Here is a 23,465-nt window from a genome sequence, read left to right as displayed (position 1 = left end):
CTTTCATAGTGCGTCTCTCTATACACAGAGCTCACTGTCTTCTATACACGTTTCTTAAAATGAGCAAACAGAATCAGAGGAGCTTTTTTTGCATTCTCTTCTTGCCTCACAGAAAAGTAGATACAAATCAGAGAGGACTATCTATCTTCGTCGGTTAGTCACAATGTTCCATTTATTTCTTTATTTGCTTTCATTTGTTGTTGTTTTTTACTTTTGCCTGCTTAAATGGCATTATATGGAGTGGTTTTCACACAGGTAGAAAAGAAGAGTGGAGGCGGAGAACAGATGGGCGGTTTAAAGACGTAGTGAGGGAACAAAAGGGTTAAAGGTTTAAATCCAGGCAATGAGTGAATGCATAAGAACAAACCCTCAGGCGTGTTTCATGCCTTTTTTATCCCAGTAACAGTATGAGTGTATGTGTGCTCAGCATGTATGCACTTTTGTGTGATGGTGTGTGTGTGTGTGTGTGTGTGTGTGTGTGTGTGTGTGTGTGTGTGTGTGTGCGCCCGTCTGCTTAAATCTGTACAGTATGTGTGCAGTTGCAGCATCTTACTTTAGATTCCCCCGCTTTTCCCATCCCCAGAATACTGTATATAATGAGGTTCACTGAAGTGCCAGACGTGTGTATAGTAATTGCAAAGCTGCGTTTTGCTTTGTATCAGAGGCTAATTCATTCAGCTAATCCAAAGTTAATACAGATGAGTGACAGCCAGATGAAGCTACTTGACTCTCGCGTCTCTCAGTTGTCTGCTGACAGTGAATTGGACACCAGTCACAGCTGGTCACATGCATTTTAATTTCAGCAAAATTTGATTTGATTGCTTTGGGCCTGTTCCTTTTATGCAGCTACAGTGTGTAGGAGAGAGTGGAAGCAATTCTTTGATATTATGGCATGAGGCCAAGATATTTCAGACAGAATTCAAAGGCATTTGATGAATTCAACACTTATTATTACATATCAAAAGTGGTACATTTTGTTTACATGTAAAGCATTTTGCTGCTGTTCTTATGCAGGAATTGCTTAATAAGCACAATTCATTTTTATTGAGAGATCAACAACATGATATGCAACCAAAGATAGGAAAGTGCAAATGTGAGGGCACTGGTAAAATGCCTCTGTGACGGAAGGATTATAAAAGAGCAAACATGTAGGAGGACAAATGCAGAAGGCATATCGGGGATATGAGTCAACGAGGAGAGGGTCATGTACACTTTTCATATAAATATTTCAGCTTACATCAGCAGAATGGGGGTGATTGCTAGTCTAATAGCTAGTTGAATTTCTGGTGCAGCAAGCCTGTTCAGACTCCATGCATTAGCAATACAAAATGACTGCTGTTTTTTAACTATGATTTTGTACCAGCTTTATCATCCTTTATTGATCTGGGGAATGTTTTGTGAGTGTTCGTGCTCTCTTGTTTCATCTCTTTTCTGAGTCAAACTTGGGAGCGGCTGCAACCTTGGAGCAGCTATGACAGCTGCTCAACTGCATCTGTGCAGATGGGAGAACAGGAGCCCAGTTTTTTAGCCATGATATTGGCTCAAGTTATTGGCAACGGCAGTCATTTGGTCTGTTGGTAGGTTGTACCACTATTTTGGCCCAAACCGAAACATCTCAGCAACTATTGCATGGATTGCTGTGACATTTTGTGAATATATTAATGGTCCCCAGAGGTTGAATCCTAATGACTTTAGTAATCCCTGATTTTTTTGTACTTTGTGTTTAGCTAATTAGCAAATGTTAGCATACTAACATGCTAAACAAAGATTGGGAACATGGTTAACATTTTACCTGCCAAACATGTTAACATTGTCATTGTAACCAAGTTAGAATGCTGTTATTAGTATTTAGCTCAAAGCACCGTACAGCTTTACAGAGCTGCTAGCATAGCTGTGGACCACTAGCCTTGTTCAGAGTTTGGCCCACTAGTCACCTTACCCAGTATTTGACGAGGGAACCACAACCCTTAGAAGGCTTGGGCCAGTGATGACAATGGTAATATGAAACATTGAACTGCACCAGCAGCATCACTGAAATTCCCATATCCAAAGTATATTTTTTACAATAGTTGTTAAGGTATTATGCTGCTGTGTACACAGTTTGATTTCTTCTGTAAATATTGTTTAAAATACAAAAAGTAGAAGATAGCCATAGGGAAAAAATTGCAACGTGTAACACCATTTCGCCACGATATGTGTCAGCTCCGAGCTGTTTAAAATTCCTGTCAGTTACTGTAGGTGTGTATAATACATGTAAGGATAGAAACCGTCTCCACTGAAAGCAATTGATTCCAGCTCAGTTAGAACCCGGTACAATGGTGCCTATACACCTCTCTAGGTGATATTCCCATCTTAAACCAGAGATCTGCTATTTCAACATTACATTTCCTCTCCCCTTTATCCCCTGTGCCTCTCTGGCTTACACTGACTTTCTTCTACCTCTCTCTTTAAAACAATACAAGGGAAGCAGAAGTAACTTTCTCTCCGAGTTGGGAGAGGCTACATCTGAATCTGTCTGGCCCATACTGATTTATCTTCCCACTGCGTGTGTGTGTCTGTGAGGTTATGTGTGTTTTTTTGCCAGGACTCTGAATGTAATAGGCCAAGGTGAGGTACTTCCAAGTTAAAAGTCAATAGTTTGTGAGTGGTTTTGTGCCCTGCAGCTCATGTCAGTAATCGACAGCAAAACAACTTCACTCTCAACATCAAATCAGTTTCTTCCTTTCTCTCTCTATCCGTCTGTCCGTCTATGGGTCTCTCTTTCTTGCAGACACTCTTTCCATCTACATATTGTCTACCTATACCGTTCTGTGGATTAATTTCAAACTTTCATGCATTTTCATATTATACCCAGGAATTATTTTTTCCCCCACCATAGTTTGTTTCTTTCTCTCTCTCTCTCTCTCTCTCTCTCTCTCTCTCTCTCTCTCTCTCTCTCCAGGTCTCCAGGTTGAACGTTTTTTCTTCACCTTTTCTTCTACTCATCCTTTCTTTGTTTTGACGTCCTGTAGTTGGCTGTTTTCCCTTGGATCATCCCTTAGTCATAAATCACTGTCACCCCACTTCTAGGAGTGGGAAACCAGCTGCCAGCATCAACAATTCTGTGTGTGTGTGTGTGTGTGTGTGTGTGTGTGTGTTTGTGTGTTTTGTGTGTGTGTGTGTGTGTGTGTGTGTGTGTGTGTGTGTGTGTGTGTGTGTGTGTGTGTGCGCGCGCAAAGAGAGAGAGAGAGAGAAAGAAATAGAGCAAGAGAGAATATTTCAAAGTGTTCGCCATCTCAGTGAGCAGGCATTTCACTGTGTTTGTTTGTGAACCCTTCATCTCTCAATACAGCTACACACACCCATGCAATAAATATTCGGGTGTTTGTTTACTTGTGTGTGCGTAGATGCCCTTGACCAAAACTGAGGGATGAGGCTTGCTGGACTGTATCTGCTATGAAAATTAATGCTAGGGGGTTACACGTAGCTTTGCATTGTACTGCTGGCTTCAGTCACAATGTTTGGGGAGAAAAGAAAAAAATAGGGAAAGAAAACAATGAGTAGAATTTAAAAATGCTCACACAGGAAACATCAGATTGCTTTGTCACTGTGCTCACAAGGACTTCAAAGAAAGATATGTGAAGCCAAAAGTTGTCTTAATTTGTCAAACGCTTAATTGAATGTGATGTTAGCTTCCTGGCTAACTACTGCAACTTGGATAGATGGTCTTTATTGTCCAAGAGTAAAATTAGTTTTCACAGCTTGTGCATGTACAGTACATGTCTGTACAAATATGCACAATATATAACTAGACACATATGCATATACCTTGCAAACATACCAATGCACCTGTATACACACATACTTTACAGACATATTGGTTACATTTTTAAAGTAACATGCCCAGCATTGTTCATCTATACACACATCAAGATATACTTTATTTAGGGTTGCTTATTATCGGGCCTGACCCCACATGGACCCGCATAGTTTCTGTCCAAGCCTGACCCGAGCCCAAACCACGGCAGCAGTTTGGGGCCCAAGCCCGTTTTAAGACCTGGATTCCTACTGTTATATGAAATGTACTACAAGTTTAGGACAACTGAAGTCTTTTCAGACATTAACAGACATATGTGACATGATTTTCAGCACAGCCCAAAAAACTGCCATGTGCCATATTAAGTAGAGATTGTACAGTATAACATTGCTCCTAATTAATGAGATTTGGGAGTCTTGGGACTGTTCTAGGCAACTGCTGTCAGTAACATGAACAGCAGCGGGGAAAAAAATCAATGAGTCAAATGTCACTAATCAAATTATGCATAACAGCAGGTTATTGATTATAGCATGGACCAATTGGGTTCGGCCAGAGAATCAAAGCTCTAGGGCTGCTATGTCAGAAGCAACAAAGGCAGGCCCACACAGGTACTCTATCTGTAACCAAAAGAAAGGAATATGAAGGGTGGATTGAGCTGGAGGTGGTCATTGTTAATTATAGCATATTTTTGTTAGACTAGTTCTGCCTGGTAAATTCCCACTGTGTCAAAACTCTATGCTCCCAGTTTGCAACACAGGCTTGATGTTATACATTTGCAGTCTCCAAGCCCAAGCCAAGGTAACCCTGATGAGATCATCAGGAGTTTCCCTGTAAACTTTCCTGTAATTAGTTTCACCGTATGGAGGAGCGACGTGTCCCTGACTAATCTGAACTTCTGTATTCCAGTCAGGTGTTTCCTTACGGTCTTCCTGAGGAGTTCACCCTGATCTTCACCGTGGCGTTAAAGAAGGCTGCCATGCGAGATACCATCTACCTCTTCCAGATATCTGATCAGCAGGGATACCCACAGGTGCAGCTCACTGCCGGCATTACCCATTCCTACATCTTTTCCCCCTTCCTTAGCCTCTCTTTGCTCCTCTGTTTCCTCCTATCACTATATCTTCCCTCTCTTCTCGACCTCTTAGCTTTTATTCATCGTGCCTTTTGTCTACTCATTCCTCCTGTCTCTCATCTCCTCTCTTTTGCATAGTCATCCACTTTCCCCTTCGATTTCTTCTCTCGCGTGACACCTTTTCAATTCTTTTCCCCTCTCATTCCACGCGTCTTTTGTCCCCTCTTTATTCTTCATGCGATCCCCCTCCCTCTCTCACTAGCCTGTCTCTCTGTCGCTCTTCCCTCTATCATCTTCTGCTCTCCTCTTTCATTCACCTTCATTGTTATTCAAGTGTGTTCCATGATGAAGCACTGGAGTCCCTCAGAGTCCCCATAATCACTAAGAGTCTGAGGCCAGATTTAAATACTCAATGTGTATGATGGATGAAGGCCAAGTCGCCTCATTAGGATTGATTGATTGGCTGTACTGCTTGTGTGTGTAATTAATATGTCTTCCCTTTTACCTCATCTCTACTACTGTGTCCTACAGCTTTGTTTGGTGCTAGCAGCTTGTACATATCACTCTTTGTTAAAGCCACTACCAGTCAGACAACTTCAGATACAGTTCATTGGCTTACTGAATAAATTGTTTGGTGTTTAATTTAACTTGTGTCGAAACCCAGCTCTCTGTAAACCTCAACGGCCCCGAAGGCACCCTGTCCCTGAGTGCCAGGGGTGTAGAGCCCGCAGCTGACCTGGTGAGCTGCGTTTTCACCGGGGAGGGGGTGGAGGCCCTGATGGACTTCCGCTGGCACAAGGTGGCCCTCAGCGTGCAACAGGGAGCCGCCTCCCTCCACGTGGATTGCAACTCCATTGAGACCAAACCCCTGGAACAACGTGGAGTTCTTCCCACTGACGGACACACTATGCTGGGCATACGGGCTTCAGATGCTGGGCCTGTGCAGGTATGGATCTGTAGAGAACTGGACAGAAAATAGTTATATGAGAGGAGAATTTGTGTGAGCTTTTGATTAAATATGCAGTGTATTACTGTCTATCTTGGCTACTGAAGAGCTGTTGATCAAGTTTAAGCGCTTCAATGTAAATGTCATTATTTGAAAGCATGGTGACCTTTAGTCCCACTCTGTATGAAGAACCAACTGGTCCATGTCTGCTTTAGAAGTTCATTCAATAAACCAAATTCCCTTATTGGGATCTGTACCATAGAGAATAGCATGGCAGTGCTTTGCTGAATAATGTAAAACAGTATACCCTTGGCATATACAATTTTTATAACGTACCAGACTTTTTCTAGACCTCCCTGTTTCCAGCAGGTGGACAGAGTGAAATATTTCTAGTGAACCTACCTCCCATAAAGGCCTTTGCACTGAAATCCTTCATTCTCTGTGTATTTTTTGTGTAGATGTGTGCGTTTTAGATCACACGCTATTTCTCTGAGGTGCTGTTTTTTTTCAGGCAATCACATTCATTCCTGATTAAAAAAGCGAGTGGACTACCTGGGATAATTGGCCTGTAGTGAGCCGGGACTATTAACGCTGAATATAGATCCAGTAATCCAAGCACTTAGGTTGACGATCTATTAACTAGCCTAGTTAGGAAGCAGGCAGGGGATTTTGTTAGCGCAGGGAGGAAGTGTTCATACTTGTACACACACACACACACACACACACACACACACACACACACTCGCACGCACACGCACACACAGACACACACACACACACACACACACACACACACACACACACACACACACACGCACGTATGCATGTAAACCTCCGGATAAAGTGCTTTCCTAATACTTATATAAATGAGAAATGAATTGGCTCTCAGCCTTGTTTACTGCCTCATTTAAACTTGATTTACATTATTAGACAAACAAAACGGAGGATTTATGGAGACCTGCATGTTAAATATATCGAACTCTTTCTCTCCCTCTCCCTGTCTTTCTTAGATGGACATTCAGCAGGTGATGCTGTATTGTGACCCCTCTCTTGCCATTCAGGAGGCCTGCTGTGAGATACCTGGAGCACGGGTGAGAACCCCAACTAACTGATAAACAATAATTAGCAATAACAATAAACTTGTGTGGAGACTATTCACCAACTATTCACTATTCATTCGCCCAACTCTGGATTATATCCATTCTATATGTAAGAGATAATGTAGAGCTATTGGGTCATTATTGCAAATTGAACCCCGACAGGATGATGCAGGACCCCCGGCTACTTACTTAAGAAATCAACAATTTGACACAAAATATTGATTTAAAAATGGTCCTCCAGAGTCTATGATCAGAACTGTGTCATAGCAATGGTCAAGCAATGGCTTTGATGTGGCTCAGCTAAACCTAATCTGAACCCCATTGACTATAACTCAACACTTGTTGCAGCTGCTTCACAATAAAAGTGATGGTTATTTGCTGGAAGGTTACTGTGCAACAGCTGCAAGAAAAGCTGAGTTTGCATTATCAAAAGTAACCATAAACAGTCTCTGCATTTGTCTCTGGAGGCTTATTCTTGCTAATCAGCAACACTTTGTCTTTATAATGGGTTATGCTCAATTATTTTCTTCCAACTCATTTTAGGTGGTCAGAAAGAAAAAGAAAACTGAGATTATGATATGCAGGAGAACCCTTACTATATAGCACTCTATCAATTACTTGGCTTAGGCTTCTACAAATATGAAAAAGCCTGCCGTATGTTAGTTAACACAATATTCTTCAGTGGCTTTGTTTAACATGGGATATTAAGTTCACAAATTGACTGGGGCTTAGAGTAATTCCAATGTGTGCAATTATGTCACATCATCTCTGGTTTGCCAATATTGTTTGTACTCCTAATGTGTGACTAAAAGCCTAATTGAAAGTATCACTTGCTCTCTCTTGCAGCCTCAGAAATACAATTTTATACTCTTTTCTTTATATTTCTCTCTCTTTCTCTTGCCTAGGCACCTCTTCTCTTGTGCATTTATGTGCCGTTACTGTTAACAGGCTTCAGAGAAATAGAAAAACAGATTCATTGAAACTTAATAATTCATCAGCATGTTTCTTTTGGACAGACAAAAACAGAGCAAGTGATTGTTCAGGTATGGCAAGAATTGCAAACAGTTCTTAGGTTTATTTTTAAGCTGAAGATATTTTTGTGCTCAGCCAACTTTTTGTCAGAATTCTCCAGGGTGTCTGTGCTTGCGTGTCTGTGCGTGCATGCATGTGTACTTTTCTTTTTCATTACCAAATGAATTTTTAAGAGGGATACAAATAGGGTGAGAAGTTCTCTCAGAAGTTTGAAACTCCTCCTCTGGAGGAAGGACTGCATGCTGTAGAATTGTTGATTAGGGTTTGAAGAAGGAAACCTTCTCCTCTGCTCAAGGCATGTGTGCTGTAGGGCTCCCTGCAAGCTGCATTTAAAATGAGAAATGGAGGAGCATGTGTGCACAAATATAGACACCTGCATGCTCACAGGCTGCAGCTTTTTGAAACACAAAGGAAAGAGATGGAACTGCTAGTTGCCGTTGCTCTGACATTGTGGGCTGACTGCCACAGTGCATATTAGGGCTGAATGATTTTTGGGGAAAAAATCTAATTCTGTCTCATATTGCGATTACGATTCAATTTGCGATTATTTTAAATATTATTTACATGAAACACCATCAAAACTGCTCTATATTCTTATGCAAGGATGAGAACATAGATATGAATTGACAACGTGTTTTTCTTTTAATAAGTATGGAACATTGAACAGTCAAACACAGAATATTTATCACAAAAGCTAAAGTTATAATAATAATAAAAACAATTCCAATAAAAAATATCAGTACCTTCCTGTAAACTGAAATGTCTGATATGCCTCAGTTCAATAGAAGCATCTACATATTGCACCTTCTACGATCATTTTAAATAAAGTCATAAAAAAATAAATGAAAAATCCACTGAAAATAGGACATGCAGCTGCATGCTAGCCTTGTCATTGTGGGCATGTTAGCGTGTTGATTTTAGCTCAAAGCACCGCAGTGCTGAAGTACAGCCTCACAGAGGCCGTTTCCATTTTTCCTACAAGAAGGTCCCAAAAGAAATGTCTCTTACAATATTACAAATATTGGAATATATTGTACAACAACTACGTTAAAACATGAGACAATCAATCAGGAAATATTTCATTTTTGTACTTTAGGTCCGATTTGTACATGTTGCACAGTGTATAAACTTAGGATTCAGGTTGGAAACCACAATGTTCTTTTACCCTGTCTCACATTTTTTCTATTGTATGTTTGCAGTGCCCACCAGACGCTCACAAGAGCCGCCGTGCTGCTGAGAATGACCTGTTGGAAAACACTTTTAACCAGGTAAATCAACAAATGCACACAAAGAAAGACAGTTTAACAATGCAGAACATGTATGGTCACACACAAACACAATTACACCATATACAGTACCATATACTAAAAATACTCATCTTATTAGATATTGTAAAGTCAATGACAAGCACTTAAATTCAGTAACAAATTGAGGGAAAATGTTATTGAATCTTCCACAAACACTGTCACTTCTATCTATCGTGAATTATTACAACACGTGGCTCCCATTAGGCAATGACATAACACATACAGACACAGACGAGGACTGTTTAAAGGCCTTCAACAGATTTCTTCTTGAGACAGTTTGAGTTGTCTTAGATGCTTCTGCTGGCAAACAAAAACTGGCCTGTAGGACTTTTACCAAATGGCTTAGTTGTTCTTCCTTGAAACTCTGTCATGGAAAACATGCTTTCTACTCTGCTACAGTCTTTAGCACTTCTGAGTTTTTTGTGACTTCAGTTCAGTTACGTCTGCTGGTAGCAATCGTTCAAAGTGTCCTCGGGCGGACAAATAGTGTGTTTGTGACAAATAGAGCCTTACGTAACACATGGGAGCAGTTTTTAAGCACACATTTCCATGGCGTTTTTTTTATGGCTGCTTCAATGCTGCTTGATACATGAAGTTCGTCCAGTGTAACGTATAGGCAATTTCTTTTAGTTCCCACAGCCGCTTGTTTCATCATTCATATTAATAGAATCTATATCCAATTATCTATTCATTAGGGCCTGGTGTTTGTCTTGTGGAGAGCTGGTGTTAACTTAGAGCTCTGGCAGACTTCAAGACACCGTAATAAATCCCATAGATGGTTTCAGTCCGACACAGTTACAATAACTCAGACATGCCATCTCTCTGTGTGTTTCTTTCTCTCACACACCTGCCATTCTTTCTCTCCTTGCTCTCTGCTGTCAGTTGCAGACTGACTGTTTTAATTTGTGTATTATGATGTCTTGCTTTATATAGTTAAATTTTCCACGACACGTAATGTTACCATTATCTTCCTTACAGATGTGTAACTGCCATGACTGCACTGCAGCCCCACACACATTGCTGTCCTCATTCCCCACTTTTATATCTATGCCCTCTCCATTCTCTTTTGCCCTATTTCACAAAATGCTCACACATGCACAAACTAAGTTGAGTGGTTTCTATTTTTATCTGTGTGCTAGCTTTGTACACAGTAAATGATCAATGTAATCCAAGATTCCAGTGTGCAGGCCAGATGTTACATTCATAGCACCGCTTTCATTTAACTAAGCCTCACTGAGTGACAGTGTATTTACTACTCAGCATACTTGGAATGTCATGTGTTCTGTATGTGGAGTACTGTTCTTTATTGCTATGGAGTGAGCACAGGGTAAATTTGGGCCAGCTATTGGTGAAATACTATTCCTGTGGATGTATATTCCTTTGTTAATCCCATAATATAGCTGAGCTGGATGAGCTTCATAACAAACCCACCTCTCCAACCAAATTTCCTGTGTTTGAGTTGCATTGTGGGTAATGTATGCACCAGATTTTGACTAGAAAGAAAGATGTGGGGAATACAAAAATGATATCTGTGGTTGTGCTGCATTTTAAAGGTTCATAGTAAATCTGACAATTTAATAGTTTGATATTTTTGGCAATAGTTTGATATTATATTTGTTTTCTTGTGTTAGATTGGGAGATGGATACGACTAGGATTGGGCATCGAGAACCGATTCCTACTTGTAATGGTTCCAAAAATTACGATTCCATCGGAATCGTTTCTTTATTGGAATCGTTTGGAGGATTTGGTTTCAAATCTGATCATCGGTTCGGAAGTTTTGGTTTCCGTATCAGCCAGGCGCTTGTTGTGTTGCAGCCATGGAGCACAGTAAGCAGTGCTCTAGTGTGGCTTTGTTTTACGCCCGGTAAACTGCAAACCACCACTGAATCAAAATAAAACATTCCTCTTATTTGTGAAATAAGCATGTGACCCATTTCAACTCCAGCCCTCAAAGAATCGAAATCGAGAATCGATAAGAACCGGAATCGAAAGGAAGAATCAGAATTGGAATCAGAATTGTTCAAATCCAAACGATGCCCAACCCTAGATATGACTCTCATGTTTCTACGCTAAGTATGAAGCTAGCAGTCACTTAGCTTCACACAAAGACTGGTAACAGGGGGAAACAGCTAGCCTAACTATAGTTTTTTACAATCGCTATGACAATTTTTTCAATACTTGACAAACAACTACAAACAACTTTCCTAAACTCTTAACGCAGTTAGCACAACATTTGTCTGTGTAGGCTATACAATTAACACATTTCTTGTTGCTTTGACACAAAATGCATACAGTTAACACAAATGTAAAATGCTTGAACTTCTTTTACACACAAGCTCCACCAAGACCAAAACAATGGATTTTTACTGACCAATTTACAAATGCTTTCACTCTGTATGTCTGAACAGATAACAACATGTTCTAAACCTTACGTATAGGCTAAAGTCAAAGTGAACAGCTGATCATATTGTAAATTGAAACACAAATATATCCCCTGCATTTTATACTTGCATTTATTGAGAAACAGCTGATTGAAGCTATGCAAATAGATCGATCACAGCTGATTCCCTTCTAGGAAACACACTCAGGTGTTGAGGTTCTTTCAACCTCATGACCATATGGTACAGAACGTTTTTGTTTTGTTGGGTTTAGTAAATGCATGCATTTACTAAACCCAACAAAACAAAAACGTAGAGAGGCTTCAAGAGAAACTGCAGTGCAAAACACAATCTATGATCAATACGATATACTATTATTATTGTATAAGGGCAGACCTGACACATATCAAATAATGTAGTTTCTGTAATTCCATCTGATGTTAGTGTTTTGTATGACATTGTGCAGTCAGTGATTGACTAAATGTTCCTGTTGGTAGAGAACATGTGTTAGTGTTTTGGAAGAATTATTAGATTTTGAGACATTTGCATTGTTTTGGTAGACATAGTGTTTGTTTTTATTATTATTATTATTATTATTATTATTATTATTTATTGTTTGTGAATTATTGTACTTTGAAAATTAGTGTTAGAGTTTAGTTTTAAATGTGTGATTTTGTGCATGAAATGAACTGTTTTGTCAATTGTGTGTTGTAGGTGTGTTGGTGCATTAAGAGTTTAGGAAAGTTGTTAAAAGTATTGAAAAAAGTGTCATAGCGTTCGTAAAAAACTGTAATAAGCATATTTTTCCCAAAATGTCAAACTAGTACTGCTTTAAGGCTGGAAAATGTTCACATTATCATAGATTTGGAGACTCCACGTCTTTATTCGAGCTAAATGATGCTTCCGCTAAGTGAAATATTCAAACCAATGTTTTTGTTTAGGTTTTCACCATCCCATCAAACTGAATTGCCTTGTTCATTATTTTATACACATTTCCCCAAAATTCAGCCTGACATATCTGGTATCTTTGGGATTTCCGCTAGAATGTTTCAACTAGAGGATTATGGGATGAATTTACAGTACTTATCGGACATACAGAAACAAACCACATCTTGTGGTGTCTGTTTTTACAATTACTAGTCGAATCAGGTTTGGTGCAAAGGTGTGTGTACCATTGATTGTGTCTGTGTTTGGGTCACAGCAGTTACTGCCTTCCTGAGGTATGACACACTGTTTCTCATCTTACAGTGCTGTCAACCTTTCTTCCCCCTTGCTTTCAGCCCAGCTCCCAACTGAAAGGTCATCTGGTCCTCAGAGGACCCAAAGGCTTTTTTAGTGTCTTGTTTCGCCGGTCTCAGTGTGTTCCTACTTAACTTATTTAGGTTGAAGTCCAAAACCAGCTGTAAAATGTCTTCTCCCTTCTTCCCTTTGCCGAAACTCGTCCTTATTCCTCTCCTTCTAACTTTACGCCTTGAACAAATTGTTTCCGATCAGCTTTCCTGTCCTTCCTCCATGTTTCTTGTTGTAACTCTGTGCACAGCAGGGTCCATCTCTTTATTTGCCCCTGGGCTCCTGGGGTACAGTACTTCTCCTTCTCTCTCTGCTCATCTGCTTTCATCTCTTTTTTTCACTCAGAATAAAGAATAACTGTTAATGACCTGTGTGTGAAACCAAGATGGACCTTATTTCTCCTTTCTTCAATGTGGATCTGATGCAATGGATTGCAATGACAACAGGGATGTACTGCACATGGAACAGGAAAACAACAGCTTGCCTGTGCCAAAGATCTCATATGATGTTGATATTATAGAGATATTTAAAAAATGCAATTGTTGCCATTCCTGGGAAAATCTTCAAGTGTTGCTAAGAACTGCAGCAGAACTGCCAGTGACTGGGAATATAAACTAGAGTATGTGCAAAAGGTTTGAAAAGAATTTCTAAAATGTAAATTAATGTCTTGATACAATTTGAGCCAAAATGGAGCAAACCACACTAAATAATATTTCTGTGAATGCTCTTTAAAGCTATTGCATTTAGCGCGTCTTGATATGGTTTGAGACAGTTTTGGCCATTACAACTGTCAACATTAGTGTCTAAACATAGACAGAAAGCAGTTTTGGATCAATGTGAAGCCAATATGGCAATAATATTGAGGTCATGTTCAGATGTGATGTGAAAGGAAAAAGGCCTGATGTTTTCTTTCTTTCTTTTTTTCATTTCTGTTTTTCCCTTTTCTTTCTGTATACCAACAGGAGATTTTCGCATCAAAGGATCTGGCAGAGAAAGTAAGCCTCACAAGCCACACACACACACACACGCACACACACACACACACACACACGCACACACACACACACACACACACACACACACACACACACACACACACACACACACACACACACACACACACACACACACACACACACTTGATTTTACAGTATTGAATTTCTAATGAGACTGGCTCAGTGGCTCAGACCAAGACAGGGCGCCTCAAAGCAAGCCTCAAGCTCCCACAGTCCAAACACATGCAGGTTCAGTTGAATTGGAGACCCTAAAAGTCCAATGTTGAAGGTCCAGGATTAGCAAGTAAATTGAAATTCTTTATTAGGAATAACCCCTTGAGATGTAGCATCTCGTTTTCGAGGGGGTCCTTAAAGGCACACATACAATACATTCACAATTAGACAAAACAGTTAACAAAACAACTTGAGGAAACCTCTACATTCCCATAAATGGGTGGATAAGGATGTATGTACTGCTGAAATTCAAATAGGAAGACAATGTATGTGTGTACAGCTTTTATATTGTGTGTATGTGTGTTGTGCATGGGTTTAGAAAAAGAAATAGTCTATTGTTATTTCCTCCTCCCTCCACAACACGTACCTAGCTCACTGACTGACCGAGGACTGATTTACACCTCATTATGCACCGAGTCTCAGGCGGGAGTTGCCGCTGCCTATTCATTTTGTCATTCACCTATAGTAGGCATGTTTTGTTCACAAATAGACTGCAAAACTCTAGATGCTTCATTATGTTGCTCCTGTGTGTGCTATCTATTGCAGCTGGCCACCTCCCCTGACTTTCTCAATGTAGGTTATTACCTGGGATGGAGCACAAAGCTTGCCTTGCCACTGGGGGCAAACACTCACAAAGAAACAAAAGTGACTTTTTTCTGTTCTGTGGGTTTAATTTGGTCAAATTACAGAGGCGACGGTTTTTCCAGGGTAAAAATAGGCATAGTACCCATAGGAATCCATTGATACCTGATATTATGCATTGCAACACAAATGCCAACAAATATGCCAAGCAGGCCTATGTATTAATGTGATATGGGGTGGATTTGGCTTCCGCTGCACAATCCTAAACTCAGTCAGAAACCAATTTCTATCACAGTGTTTATGTCATGCTGCTCCAGCGATTCCTCTATAGCTTGTTCCTGCTACATCAGTGGCTTCCTGGTTATGGGAGTCAAAGGCTCAGCAGGAATCTATTACTGTAACATAAAGGACTATTATCCAGAAATAAAATCCCAGCATCTACTTCCTGTCTTTGCCATTAGATCATGCATCAGAGTAAAGTATCATGCATTTGAGAAAGTGGCACTAATAAACCCCCAAATATATAATTGATTCTACATATCTTAAAACATATAACCCAGGCAATTACTAATTTTGTGTTTACTGATTAGATTTTCATCAGTGTGTTCTGGGTGTCCTGGCAACAAGAGAGACAATGCCAAAAAATGAGCCCATTGGGATGTTTAATACCAAAAAAACAAGGCTCGCTGACAGGATGTTGGTGGCAAAAAAATGTCTTTTGAGATGTTTAGACCAATAAATGAGCATAGCTTTTGGCATGCATAATGTAGAATGAGAGCCTGTGTATTGGGATGGTGGATGTCAAAAAGTTAATTTGTGTGGATGTTAAATACTTGAAGTATGACACTAATTAGTATACTTGTGCCAAACTTTGTACTGGGATTCCAATTATAAAACCGGAGACACTTAAAGCTGCACTAATCAATATATATATATATATATATATATGAGAAATAGATACAATGGCAACATGTGTAACATGAAAATGATTGCTTGTGGTGGAATGCACACACAGTTATCGCTGACGACTTTTCCCTCAGCTCTACAGAGCGCATTAGCATTTATTTAAAACCATAACTTAGTGCCATAGGTTAACAATGCACAATAGGATGTTTACTGTGAAAAACAAAAGTACAGAAGAGATGCTACTACTAAATACCAAGCCTAACAGTCATCTCAGTTTTATTTGTATAGCCCAATATCACAAGTCACATATTTGCCTCAAAGGAAAGGAAACAACCACATGAGAGAGAGAGAGAGAGAGAGAGAGAGAGAGAGAGAGAGAGAGAGAGAAAAGAGGAGTTGAACCTCCTGGAGTATGAAGATCCATATCCAGAACATCTGGAATGAGGCACCAACAGCCAGGGGAGAGAGAGTGGTCCCAGGATGACTGATGGTCCTGCACAGAGAAGCCGGAGTGAAAAGAGAGGACAAGGGGGAATAGGCAGATAGAGAGAGAGAGAGAGAGAGAGAGAGAGAGAGAGAGAGGTAGGCACACAGCGTGGACGCTCATGCTTATGGGACACCAAACGGACTGAAGGTTAGAGAGATGCTGAGGTTTTCAGAAAAATACTGCATCTCGTACTGTATAAATACAGACAGTAAATAAAAACCGTATAAATACAGGCAGTAAACAAAAACCTATTGACATGGCAACTTAATATACATTAAGCATAGTGTTCTTTAGAGATTAATTGGGCTTAGTTACACAGATATGTTAGTGCCATTTCATAATGCACAGAGAGAGTGTGCAGCTCTTTTCCTGCAATCTGACTTTTTCCATTTCAAAGCTGAATGTAGAGAATGAACAATAAAGGCAAAGCTGCAGAGGTTTTAAGTGGAACTATTTGAGGACTTGACTAAGCCCACGGCTAGACAAGAGCTCGGAAAGAGTGACTCGTCATTGCAGCTGGTCGAGCCAGCCATTGATAGATTTGTAGCTCGTAGGAGGGAGTGTGTGTGTGTGTGGGGGGGTGGGGGAATTACACATTATCTCTGTGCTGTTACTAGCACCCTTCCATCGTTTCAGCAAGCTCATAGTTGCTGCTTCAATGTATGCAAACTTCCTGGTGTGTGAAAGCATGACTCCCAGAAACATCGGGTGGGGGATTCGGCTTTAATTACTCGCTTCCGCTAAAAATGCTTCAGATAATGGTTATCCTTATTTGGTATGTGTGCGTGTGAGTGTGTGTGTGTGCACCCTCCTGTGAGGAGCAGCTGGTCTCCTCACTCCTGTGCTGTGGGAATCAGACATTCCTATTGATCTTCGTCTCCCATGGGAGCTGTGTGTGTGTGTGTGTGTGTGTGTGTGTGTGTGTGTGTGTGTGTGTGTGTGTGTGTGTGTGTCTATGTGTTTGTGTGCCCACTTAGCCACCTCCCATCCTTTTTTAACTGCATACTGTAGCAGCACAGAGGTTCAGCACACAGTTTAGTTTTGTGTAACAGTGCCTCCACCTGGCGACTACAGATACTACAAACCATCTTCACAAACTTCCTTTTTACTCAGACACAACTTGTTCAGTGAATATTAAATAAAGTTTAATAATAATAATTCTCTTTCTCTGTGTCTGTCTGTAGTGTGCTGGTTGTTTATTCCTGAATGGGGAAGAAAATGTAAGGATCTCTGATCTTTACTTTCACTTCTTTCCATTAGATCATGTCAAAAGTATACCACTGCAGAGTGTGTGACTCTATGTGTGTGTGTTGCAGGTAGCTGCTGGGTTGAAAGGGGAAAAAGGCGACCGGGTGAGTGTGAAAGACATGAACAAAATACATACACACACACACACACACACACACACACACACACACACAAAAATCTGTGTGTGTAGTCAGACTAATATCAGCGGAATGTGTGATGTCATCACATGTGACCAGACATGCCAATCACTGAACACTGATACCTATCTACGTACACACTCCAACACAAACACTTGGATGCTGCCGTAGTCTAATATGATGCTGGCTGTGGACCAATCCAACCACCTAGTTGATATGCATTCTTAGGTCGCTCGCTGATTCTGTTCATCACCCATAAGCAATCTTTCTTCTTTTCTGCCTCTCTCTCCATCTCAGGGTGATGGTTGTTCTGGCTCCAATCCAGGTCCAGTAAGTAACTTTTTCCCACTCGTTTTGAATTAAAGCATTGTCTCGATTTTTGGCGTGCAGCACAGTAAGCACCTAAAAATTGGCCAAAGCGTGGTCTGTGATAATACATGCCAACCAAGTGTCTCTAACCTTAGTGCACAGAGGGACCCAAGGGCCAGAAGGGAGAGAGAGGTGAGCCGGTGAGTGCCAATCTTCTGCTACAGGTTACAGCACCGCATCCCACTGCTTTCCAACCCTTCAGCTATTTAGTTGATCCTTATTAAAAAATCAATTCAGTCCCGATATTAATAATGCATGGGAATGAGTGTGTGCTTTGTATGTGTGAGTGTGCATGAATTTATGTGTGCAGGTCTCCGTGACCGTGTATTCATGTGATGCATATGATTCATGCATCTGTATGTACTGTGTTTCTCTGTGTGTGTGTGTGTGTGTGTGTGTGTGTGTGTGTGTGTGTGTGTGTGTGTTTGTGTGTGTGAGTGGAGCATATGGTTCCAGCTAGTAGTCCATTCGGGTTGCTGACTGGTCACTGTGTTGTTTGCTATACTCCAGTGGTGTGTGTGTGATGTCTCTTTAGCGCCAGGTCATTGATCTGGGCCTTGTCTCTATTCCTCCTCTCCACAGGCGCTGCCTGCCAACTGGGGCGAAGCAGCAGGGTACAAGGTGAAAGGTTTAAGAAACTCTCATTGATGAATAATGAAGATATGGCCTTTTTAATGTCCATCTAATTCATTTCTAACCCCTTATTCATTGGACTTGTCCCTCTGTGTGTTTCTCCTCGTTTTTTCTCTGGCTCTCTCCAGGGAGAAAAAGGTCAGAAGGGAGAGATCGGTACACAGGGTCTCACAGGCACTCCAGGGAAGGACGTAGGTGTCTTTTATTTATTTATTATTTATTGATATTGTCTTTTTACTGTATATATGAATCAATGAAAGTGTCAGACATGAAATTTGCTTTGAGGTTAAGTCAAACCGTTGAACCTTGAAATATATATTTTCAGTACCACAAATGCTAAATATAAGCATGCACTCACATACACACTAGTACACACATACACACACACACACACACACACACACACACACACACACACACACACACACACACACAAAACCACACACACTTACACAGCCACTTTTATCTGGCTAAGAGTGGATATTCAGTAAACTTATATGGTATTACTCTTTAAGCTTAGACTCCCATTGATATCATGCCCCCCACCCCCCCTCTCCCATGGCGTTAAGTCGGCCTGTTAATGCCTGTTAGATTAGGCTAGAGCAACAAAGCTTGCACAATCAATGCTGCCTCATTGACTGCGCCGTTCGTCTCTCACACAGGCAGGCGCCCATTCAGGAAGACTTAAACCTTTTAATCTTCCGTGTTCAGCGCAGTGATCCTGTAGACGCATGAAAAGTTTTGAGGGACAAATTACAATGTGTGTGTGCTCTGAGATATTCCCTCTGGTTTCCGGCATCAGACGCACTCACGTTTAGCTGTTCACCAGACTAAATGCTTGTCATGGACAGATGGATTTGGTGGAGAATATATTTTCTTAAGCTATCTGACATTGTGAATTTGAATGTGCTTGTTGATGTGACTTGAATCAGGCAGCTAGAAAATATTGCATATGCACCACTGAAGATAGAACATCTTACAGACTCTGCAATTCTCTCTCTTCCTATTTCCAATTGTGAAATGTCAACAAACGGGGGAAATCAACAAGTCACTTTTAACAATTTATAAAGACATTTTGTAGATGTGATTGATTATTCTGGGCTGGCCCTGACGATGTCAGTGACCATACTGATGCTGTCACCTCTCTCTCTCTGTCACCGTTACCCAGGGTCGAGCAGGGTCCATCTGTGTCGTCGGTCCCAAGGGAACGAAGGTCTGTCTTCATTGAATTTCTATCATCAACCTGTCTTATATATTCAGTTCAGGTTGGATTGACAGGGTTTCCGCTGGGTCTTAAAAAGTCTAAAATTTGAGGCCTTCAAAAGTCTTGTGTTCTAGTTCTGAAATCATTTTCAACAGGTCTTAATTTTCCTACGTCAATGCAACGCTACCTCTAATGCTCATTGAAATGTTCCCGCAGCTTTAAAATGTTTGTTTTTTTAATTCTGTGGTGTTGTAGTTCTTTCTGTCGCTAGTCCAAATATAATTATCTGCATTACGACTACAAATGAGACCAACATGCAACTTATTTTGCAGCCAATCTAGACACCAGCCCTATAATGCGAATGAGGAAATCAGGGAATTGTTTTAGAAGATGTTTCCTGACTCTGACATCTGACTTGTTTTTATATATATATATATCATTTAGGACATATATATATATATATATATATATATATGTCCTAAATGTCATTTATAATGGTCTTAAAAAGGTCTTAAAAAGTCTTAAATTTGACTTGGTGAAACCTGCAGAAACCCTGATTTAATAGAGCTGTGGTGAACTTGTTTTCCCAGGGTACCCCAGGTTTGGTGGGTCCTGAGGGTTTGGCTGGGGAGCCAGGGAAGCCCGGATTGCCAGGCCCACCGGGAGTCGGAAAGCCAGGCTTACCAGTAAGTGTTTTTTTTTTTTTTTTCTTTAATCCTCTGGAGGAAATAAAGAATCCTATTTGCACTTATTGGATGGTTTAACTGGTTGTCTTAATGTCCTTACACTCGTCTTCGAGATGATCTCAGGACTTGACAGGACTCCTTCTTTTGGTGCAGCATTCATTGCCTTTTGTTCAAGCCTAAAAGTGTATCAGAACGGCATTTGAAAAGATTCATGTACTTTGTTTTCCCATCAGGGCCCTCCTGGTGAACCGGGTGGTGCAAAGGGAGACACGGTAGGTTCACCATTTGACACATGATGTTGTAAACCCCCCCCCCCATTTATAATCCATTCAAAAGAACATATTTGGAACATGATGGGTGAGCTGGATCAACAGCTCATCTAATAGCAATGTGGGGGAACCACTGATACAGACGAGCATATAAACATCATCACACCATTTTTTTTCCCACTGTAGTTGAAGGATTACATAACCTTCTGTAAATTCAGAAATTCTTGCCATCCTTAGGCTAGCAAAACCCAAAATTACATAAAAGTTAAAAACATGGTTTTCAGGGTACCTGTAACAATAGTCTGATTTGTGTTAACAGGGAAATACAGGACCTCCGGGAGAAAAAGGGCTGTCAGGAGATCCAGTGAGAGACTTGTATAATGATATTCAGCAATGCATGCATGAGCTTCCGAAATACATCTATCTAATCTGACTGAGTGGATACATCAGAGTTTGACTGGGGTTCTGCTGTTTTCATAGGGACCAAGAGGACCGGCAGGGTTTAAAGGAGACAAGGTACCTGCAAACATTGTTTTTAATCTCTTAATCTGCATGCCTGTGTGCTCTCTCATCCACATATTGACTTGAGTTCAATCTTCAGGGGGACCCATGCGAAGTGTGCCCCGTGCTGCCTGCAGATGTGGGTAACACAGTGGCTCTGCAAGGGAAGCCAGGCCCTAAAGGAGAGCCTGGATTACCAGGGATAGGAGAGAGAGGACTGCCTGTAAGTACAACGGTTTGAGCTTTATGTCAAACTGTAATGTATTCTGAACCTGCCCTGAGTGGTTCAGTTTACCATTTTTACGATCTCGCTACATGTTTTATTAGCGGGTCGTAGTCACAGTCTGAGCTGTAGCTGACAATTGAACCTTGAGCGCTTGTTTGATAGTGTATATATTTTATTTTTCTTATCATAGTAAGGTTAAGGTATGGCGTTTATTTATACCTCTGGGTTGTATTCGCCCTTGTAATTCTCCCAGCAGCTCAAGGAGAGAACGCGTGATACGCTGTCAATGGTCATTTTGTTTCTCTCTCTCTCTCTCTCTCTCTCTCTCTCTCTCTCTCTCTCTCTCTCTCTCTCTCACTCCGGTGAGTCAGCACTCAACATGCAATGTGCATTGTGTTTCTCTTCCTGTTCATCCTGCATCTCCCCACTTAACCCCAGCAGGTGAAATGGGGAGTGATTTGTGGTAGGGAAAAAGAATATAAATCTACAGCCTTATGAGATTCTCTGTGCAACGATTTCCAATAATGCAAGCATCCATCTGTCATACCTGGTTAGGGCAGAGGGGGAAGGAGGTAAAGCAACAGAGAGAGAGAGTGAGATATGATGACCTCGCTCTATCAAAGTTGAACTAACAATAACTTCTGGCTCATCCCTGCTCCTCTCTTCTCTTTTCTTCCCCTATATGTACCAGGGGCCTCTGGGTGCAGATGGCAAGGCGGGACACAAGGTATAGAGTCATTTATTTACAGCTTATGGTTCATTCAGATTCTGTGGAAGTGTGACCTATACACACGATCATCTGCATTCCTACACATTCAGATATGCTAACATCAGCAGCAGAAGGCTCTCTCCTAAAGCAGATGCAAGCAAACTAGCTGAACTAAACTCCACAGAAGAGAACAAATTGCGCACATACACACACACACACACACACACACACACACACAGTACAAATGGCCACCTTAGTATATCTATACCCATATGTCCATTAGGGCTGGGTACCGAATTCAATACTTTTTAGGCACCGACAGAATTGCCTCTAAAGTATTGAGTATCGAAAAATTCCTCGTCATTCAATACCAAATTTCAATACCTAAGGAGTAAATCTCATCAACGTCAGTGAGCCAATAAGCATGCAGCATGCTTCTATGAAGATATAATAATGCTTGTGATTGGCTGCGTAGAGACACGCAGGAAATACTCACGTAGTAGAAGCTGAAAAATAAATAAAAAGATTTCTGCCGTAATGTTGTAATTTATTTTTGTTTTATACAATTGTTATCGAAAAAAGTATTGTTTAGGAACCGGGGTATCAAAGTCCCGGTATTGGTATCGGTACCGGTATCGAATATTTTTTAACGATACCCAGCCATAATGTCCACAAATGCCAACCAGCTCCACACACCTACCCACTCACACATTGCTGATACACACATATCTGCCTAAATGTACCGCTGTATGCTTCCAATGTCACGTCGAGACGTGACATCTCAAGGCAAAGACGTTCATCAGAGTGAGCTGGGACTAATTTGCCATCTTGGATGTCTGTGTTTTTGTTTGTTTTGGCAGGGGGAACCAGGATCACCTGGCATCAAAGGAGAAAAGGTCAGCTTTTATTAGGCTTAAGGTTAAACAATTTCTTGTTCAGACTACTTTACTCCGTTGCCAGATAGATAGAGTACCCTAATTAGTGAACTTTGTGGTGTGAGTCGTGCTAGACCTGTACACATCATTGTTCATGTAGCACTAGTTGCTCCTGTCTTGGAGCACCAGAACGTTTCTAACCATGCTAATTTATTTTATTATGTGTTTTTATTTGAATGAGTCGTGATGTGGATAATCATTTGGTAGATGATCTCTGACCCACCTTCGATCTGTCTACGTGCTTTAGGGAGAGCAGTGTTCTGTGTGCCCCACCCTCGGAGAGTTAACCCCTAACCTCGTCCCCGGCGTCCTCACCCAAACCCTGCAGCAGAAGGGCGAGAAGGGGGAGCCTGGGATGGGACAGAAAGGAGAGCAAGTAAGTCTGTTTGAGTAAGAATGAATGTGATTCTAATGCTAAATGA

At 40.9% G+C, this 23,465-nt stretch overlaps 1 protein-coding gene across 3 annotated transcripts in view; it reads left to right on the top strand.

Moving 5' to 3' along the window:
- The window catches only part of col16a1 (collagen, type XVI, alpha 1), a 129,786-nt gene that overhangs the window by 19,561 nt on the left and 86,760 nt on the right, over positions 1-23,465 (top strand). For 2 of the 3 annotated variants that reach the window (XM_031323348.2, XM_031323350.2), the window contains exons 5-24: positions 4,703-4,826; positions 5,533-5,814; positions 6,825-6,905; positions 9,146-9,214; positions 13,885-13,917; positions 17,311-17,346; positions 17,443-17,478; positions 17,809-17,841; positions 17,976-18,020; positions 18,463-18,501; positions 18,642-18,704; positions 19,682-19,726; positions 20,308-20,403; positions 20,637-20,675; positions 20,992-21,036; positions 21,153-21,188; positions 21,274-21,396; positions 22,091-22,126; positions 22,969-23,004; positions 23,291-23,419. In XM_031323348.2, the coding sequence (XP_031179208.1) occupies positions 4,703-4,826; positions 5,533-5,814; positions 6,825-6,905; positions 9,146-9,214; positions 13,885-13,917; positions 17,311-17,346; positions 17,443-17,478; positions 17,809-17,841; positions 17,976-18,020; positions 18,463-18,501; positions 18,642-18,704; positions 19,682-19,726; positions 20,308-20,403; positions 20,637-20,675; positions 20,992-21,036; positions 21,153-21,188; positions 21,274-21,396; positions 22,091-22,126; positions 22,969-23,004; positions 23,291-23,419 (1,426 nt within the window). The remainder of the gene's footprint in view (positions 1-4,702; positions 4,827-5,532; positions 5,815-6,824; positions 6,906-9,145; positions 9,215-13,884; positions 13,918-17,310; positions 17,347-17,442; positions 17,479-17,808; positions 17,842-17,975; positions 18,021-18,462; positions 18,502-18,641; positions 18,705-19,681; positions 19,727-20,307; positions 20,404-20,636; positions 20,676-20,991; positions 21,037-21,152; positions 21,189-21,273; positions 21,397-22,090; positions 22,127-22,968; positions 23,005-23,290; positions 23,420-23,465) is intronic. The other variant, XM_031323349.2, reaches the window with a different exon arrangement.

Source organism: Sander lucioperca, chromosome 16 (genome assembly GCF_008315115.2).
Source record: "Sander lucioperca isolate FBNREF2018 chromosome 16, SLUC_FBN_1.2, whole genome shotgun sequence".
NCBI lineage: Eukaryota > Metazoa > Chordata > Actinopteri > Perciformes > Percidae > Sander > Sander lucioperca.
This window is presented reverse-complemented; position numbering and strand designations above follow the sequence as displayed.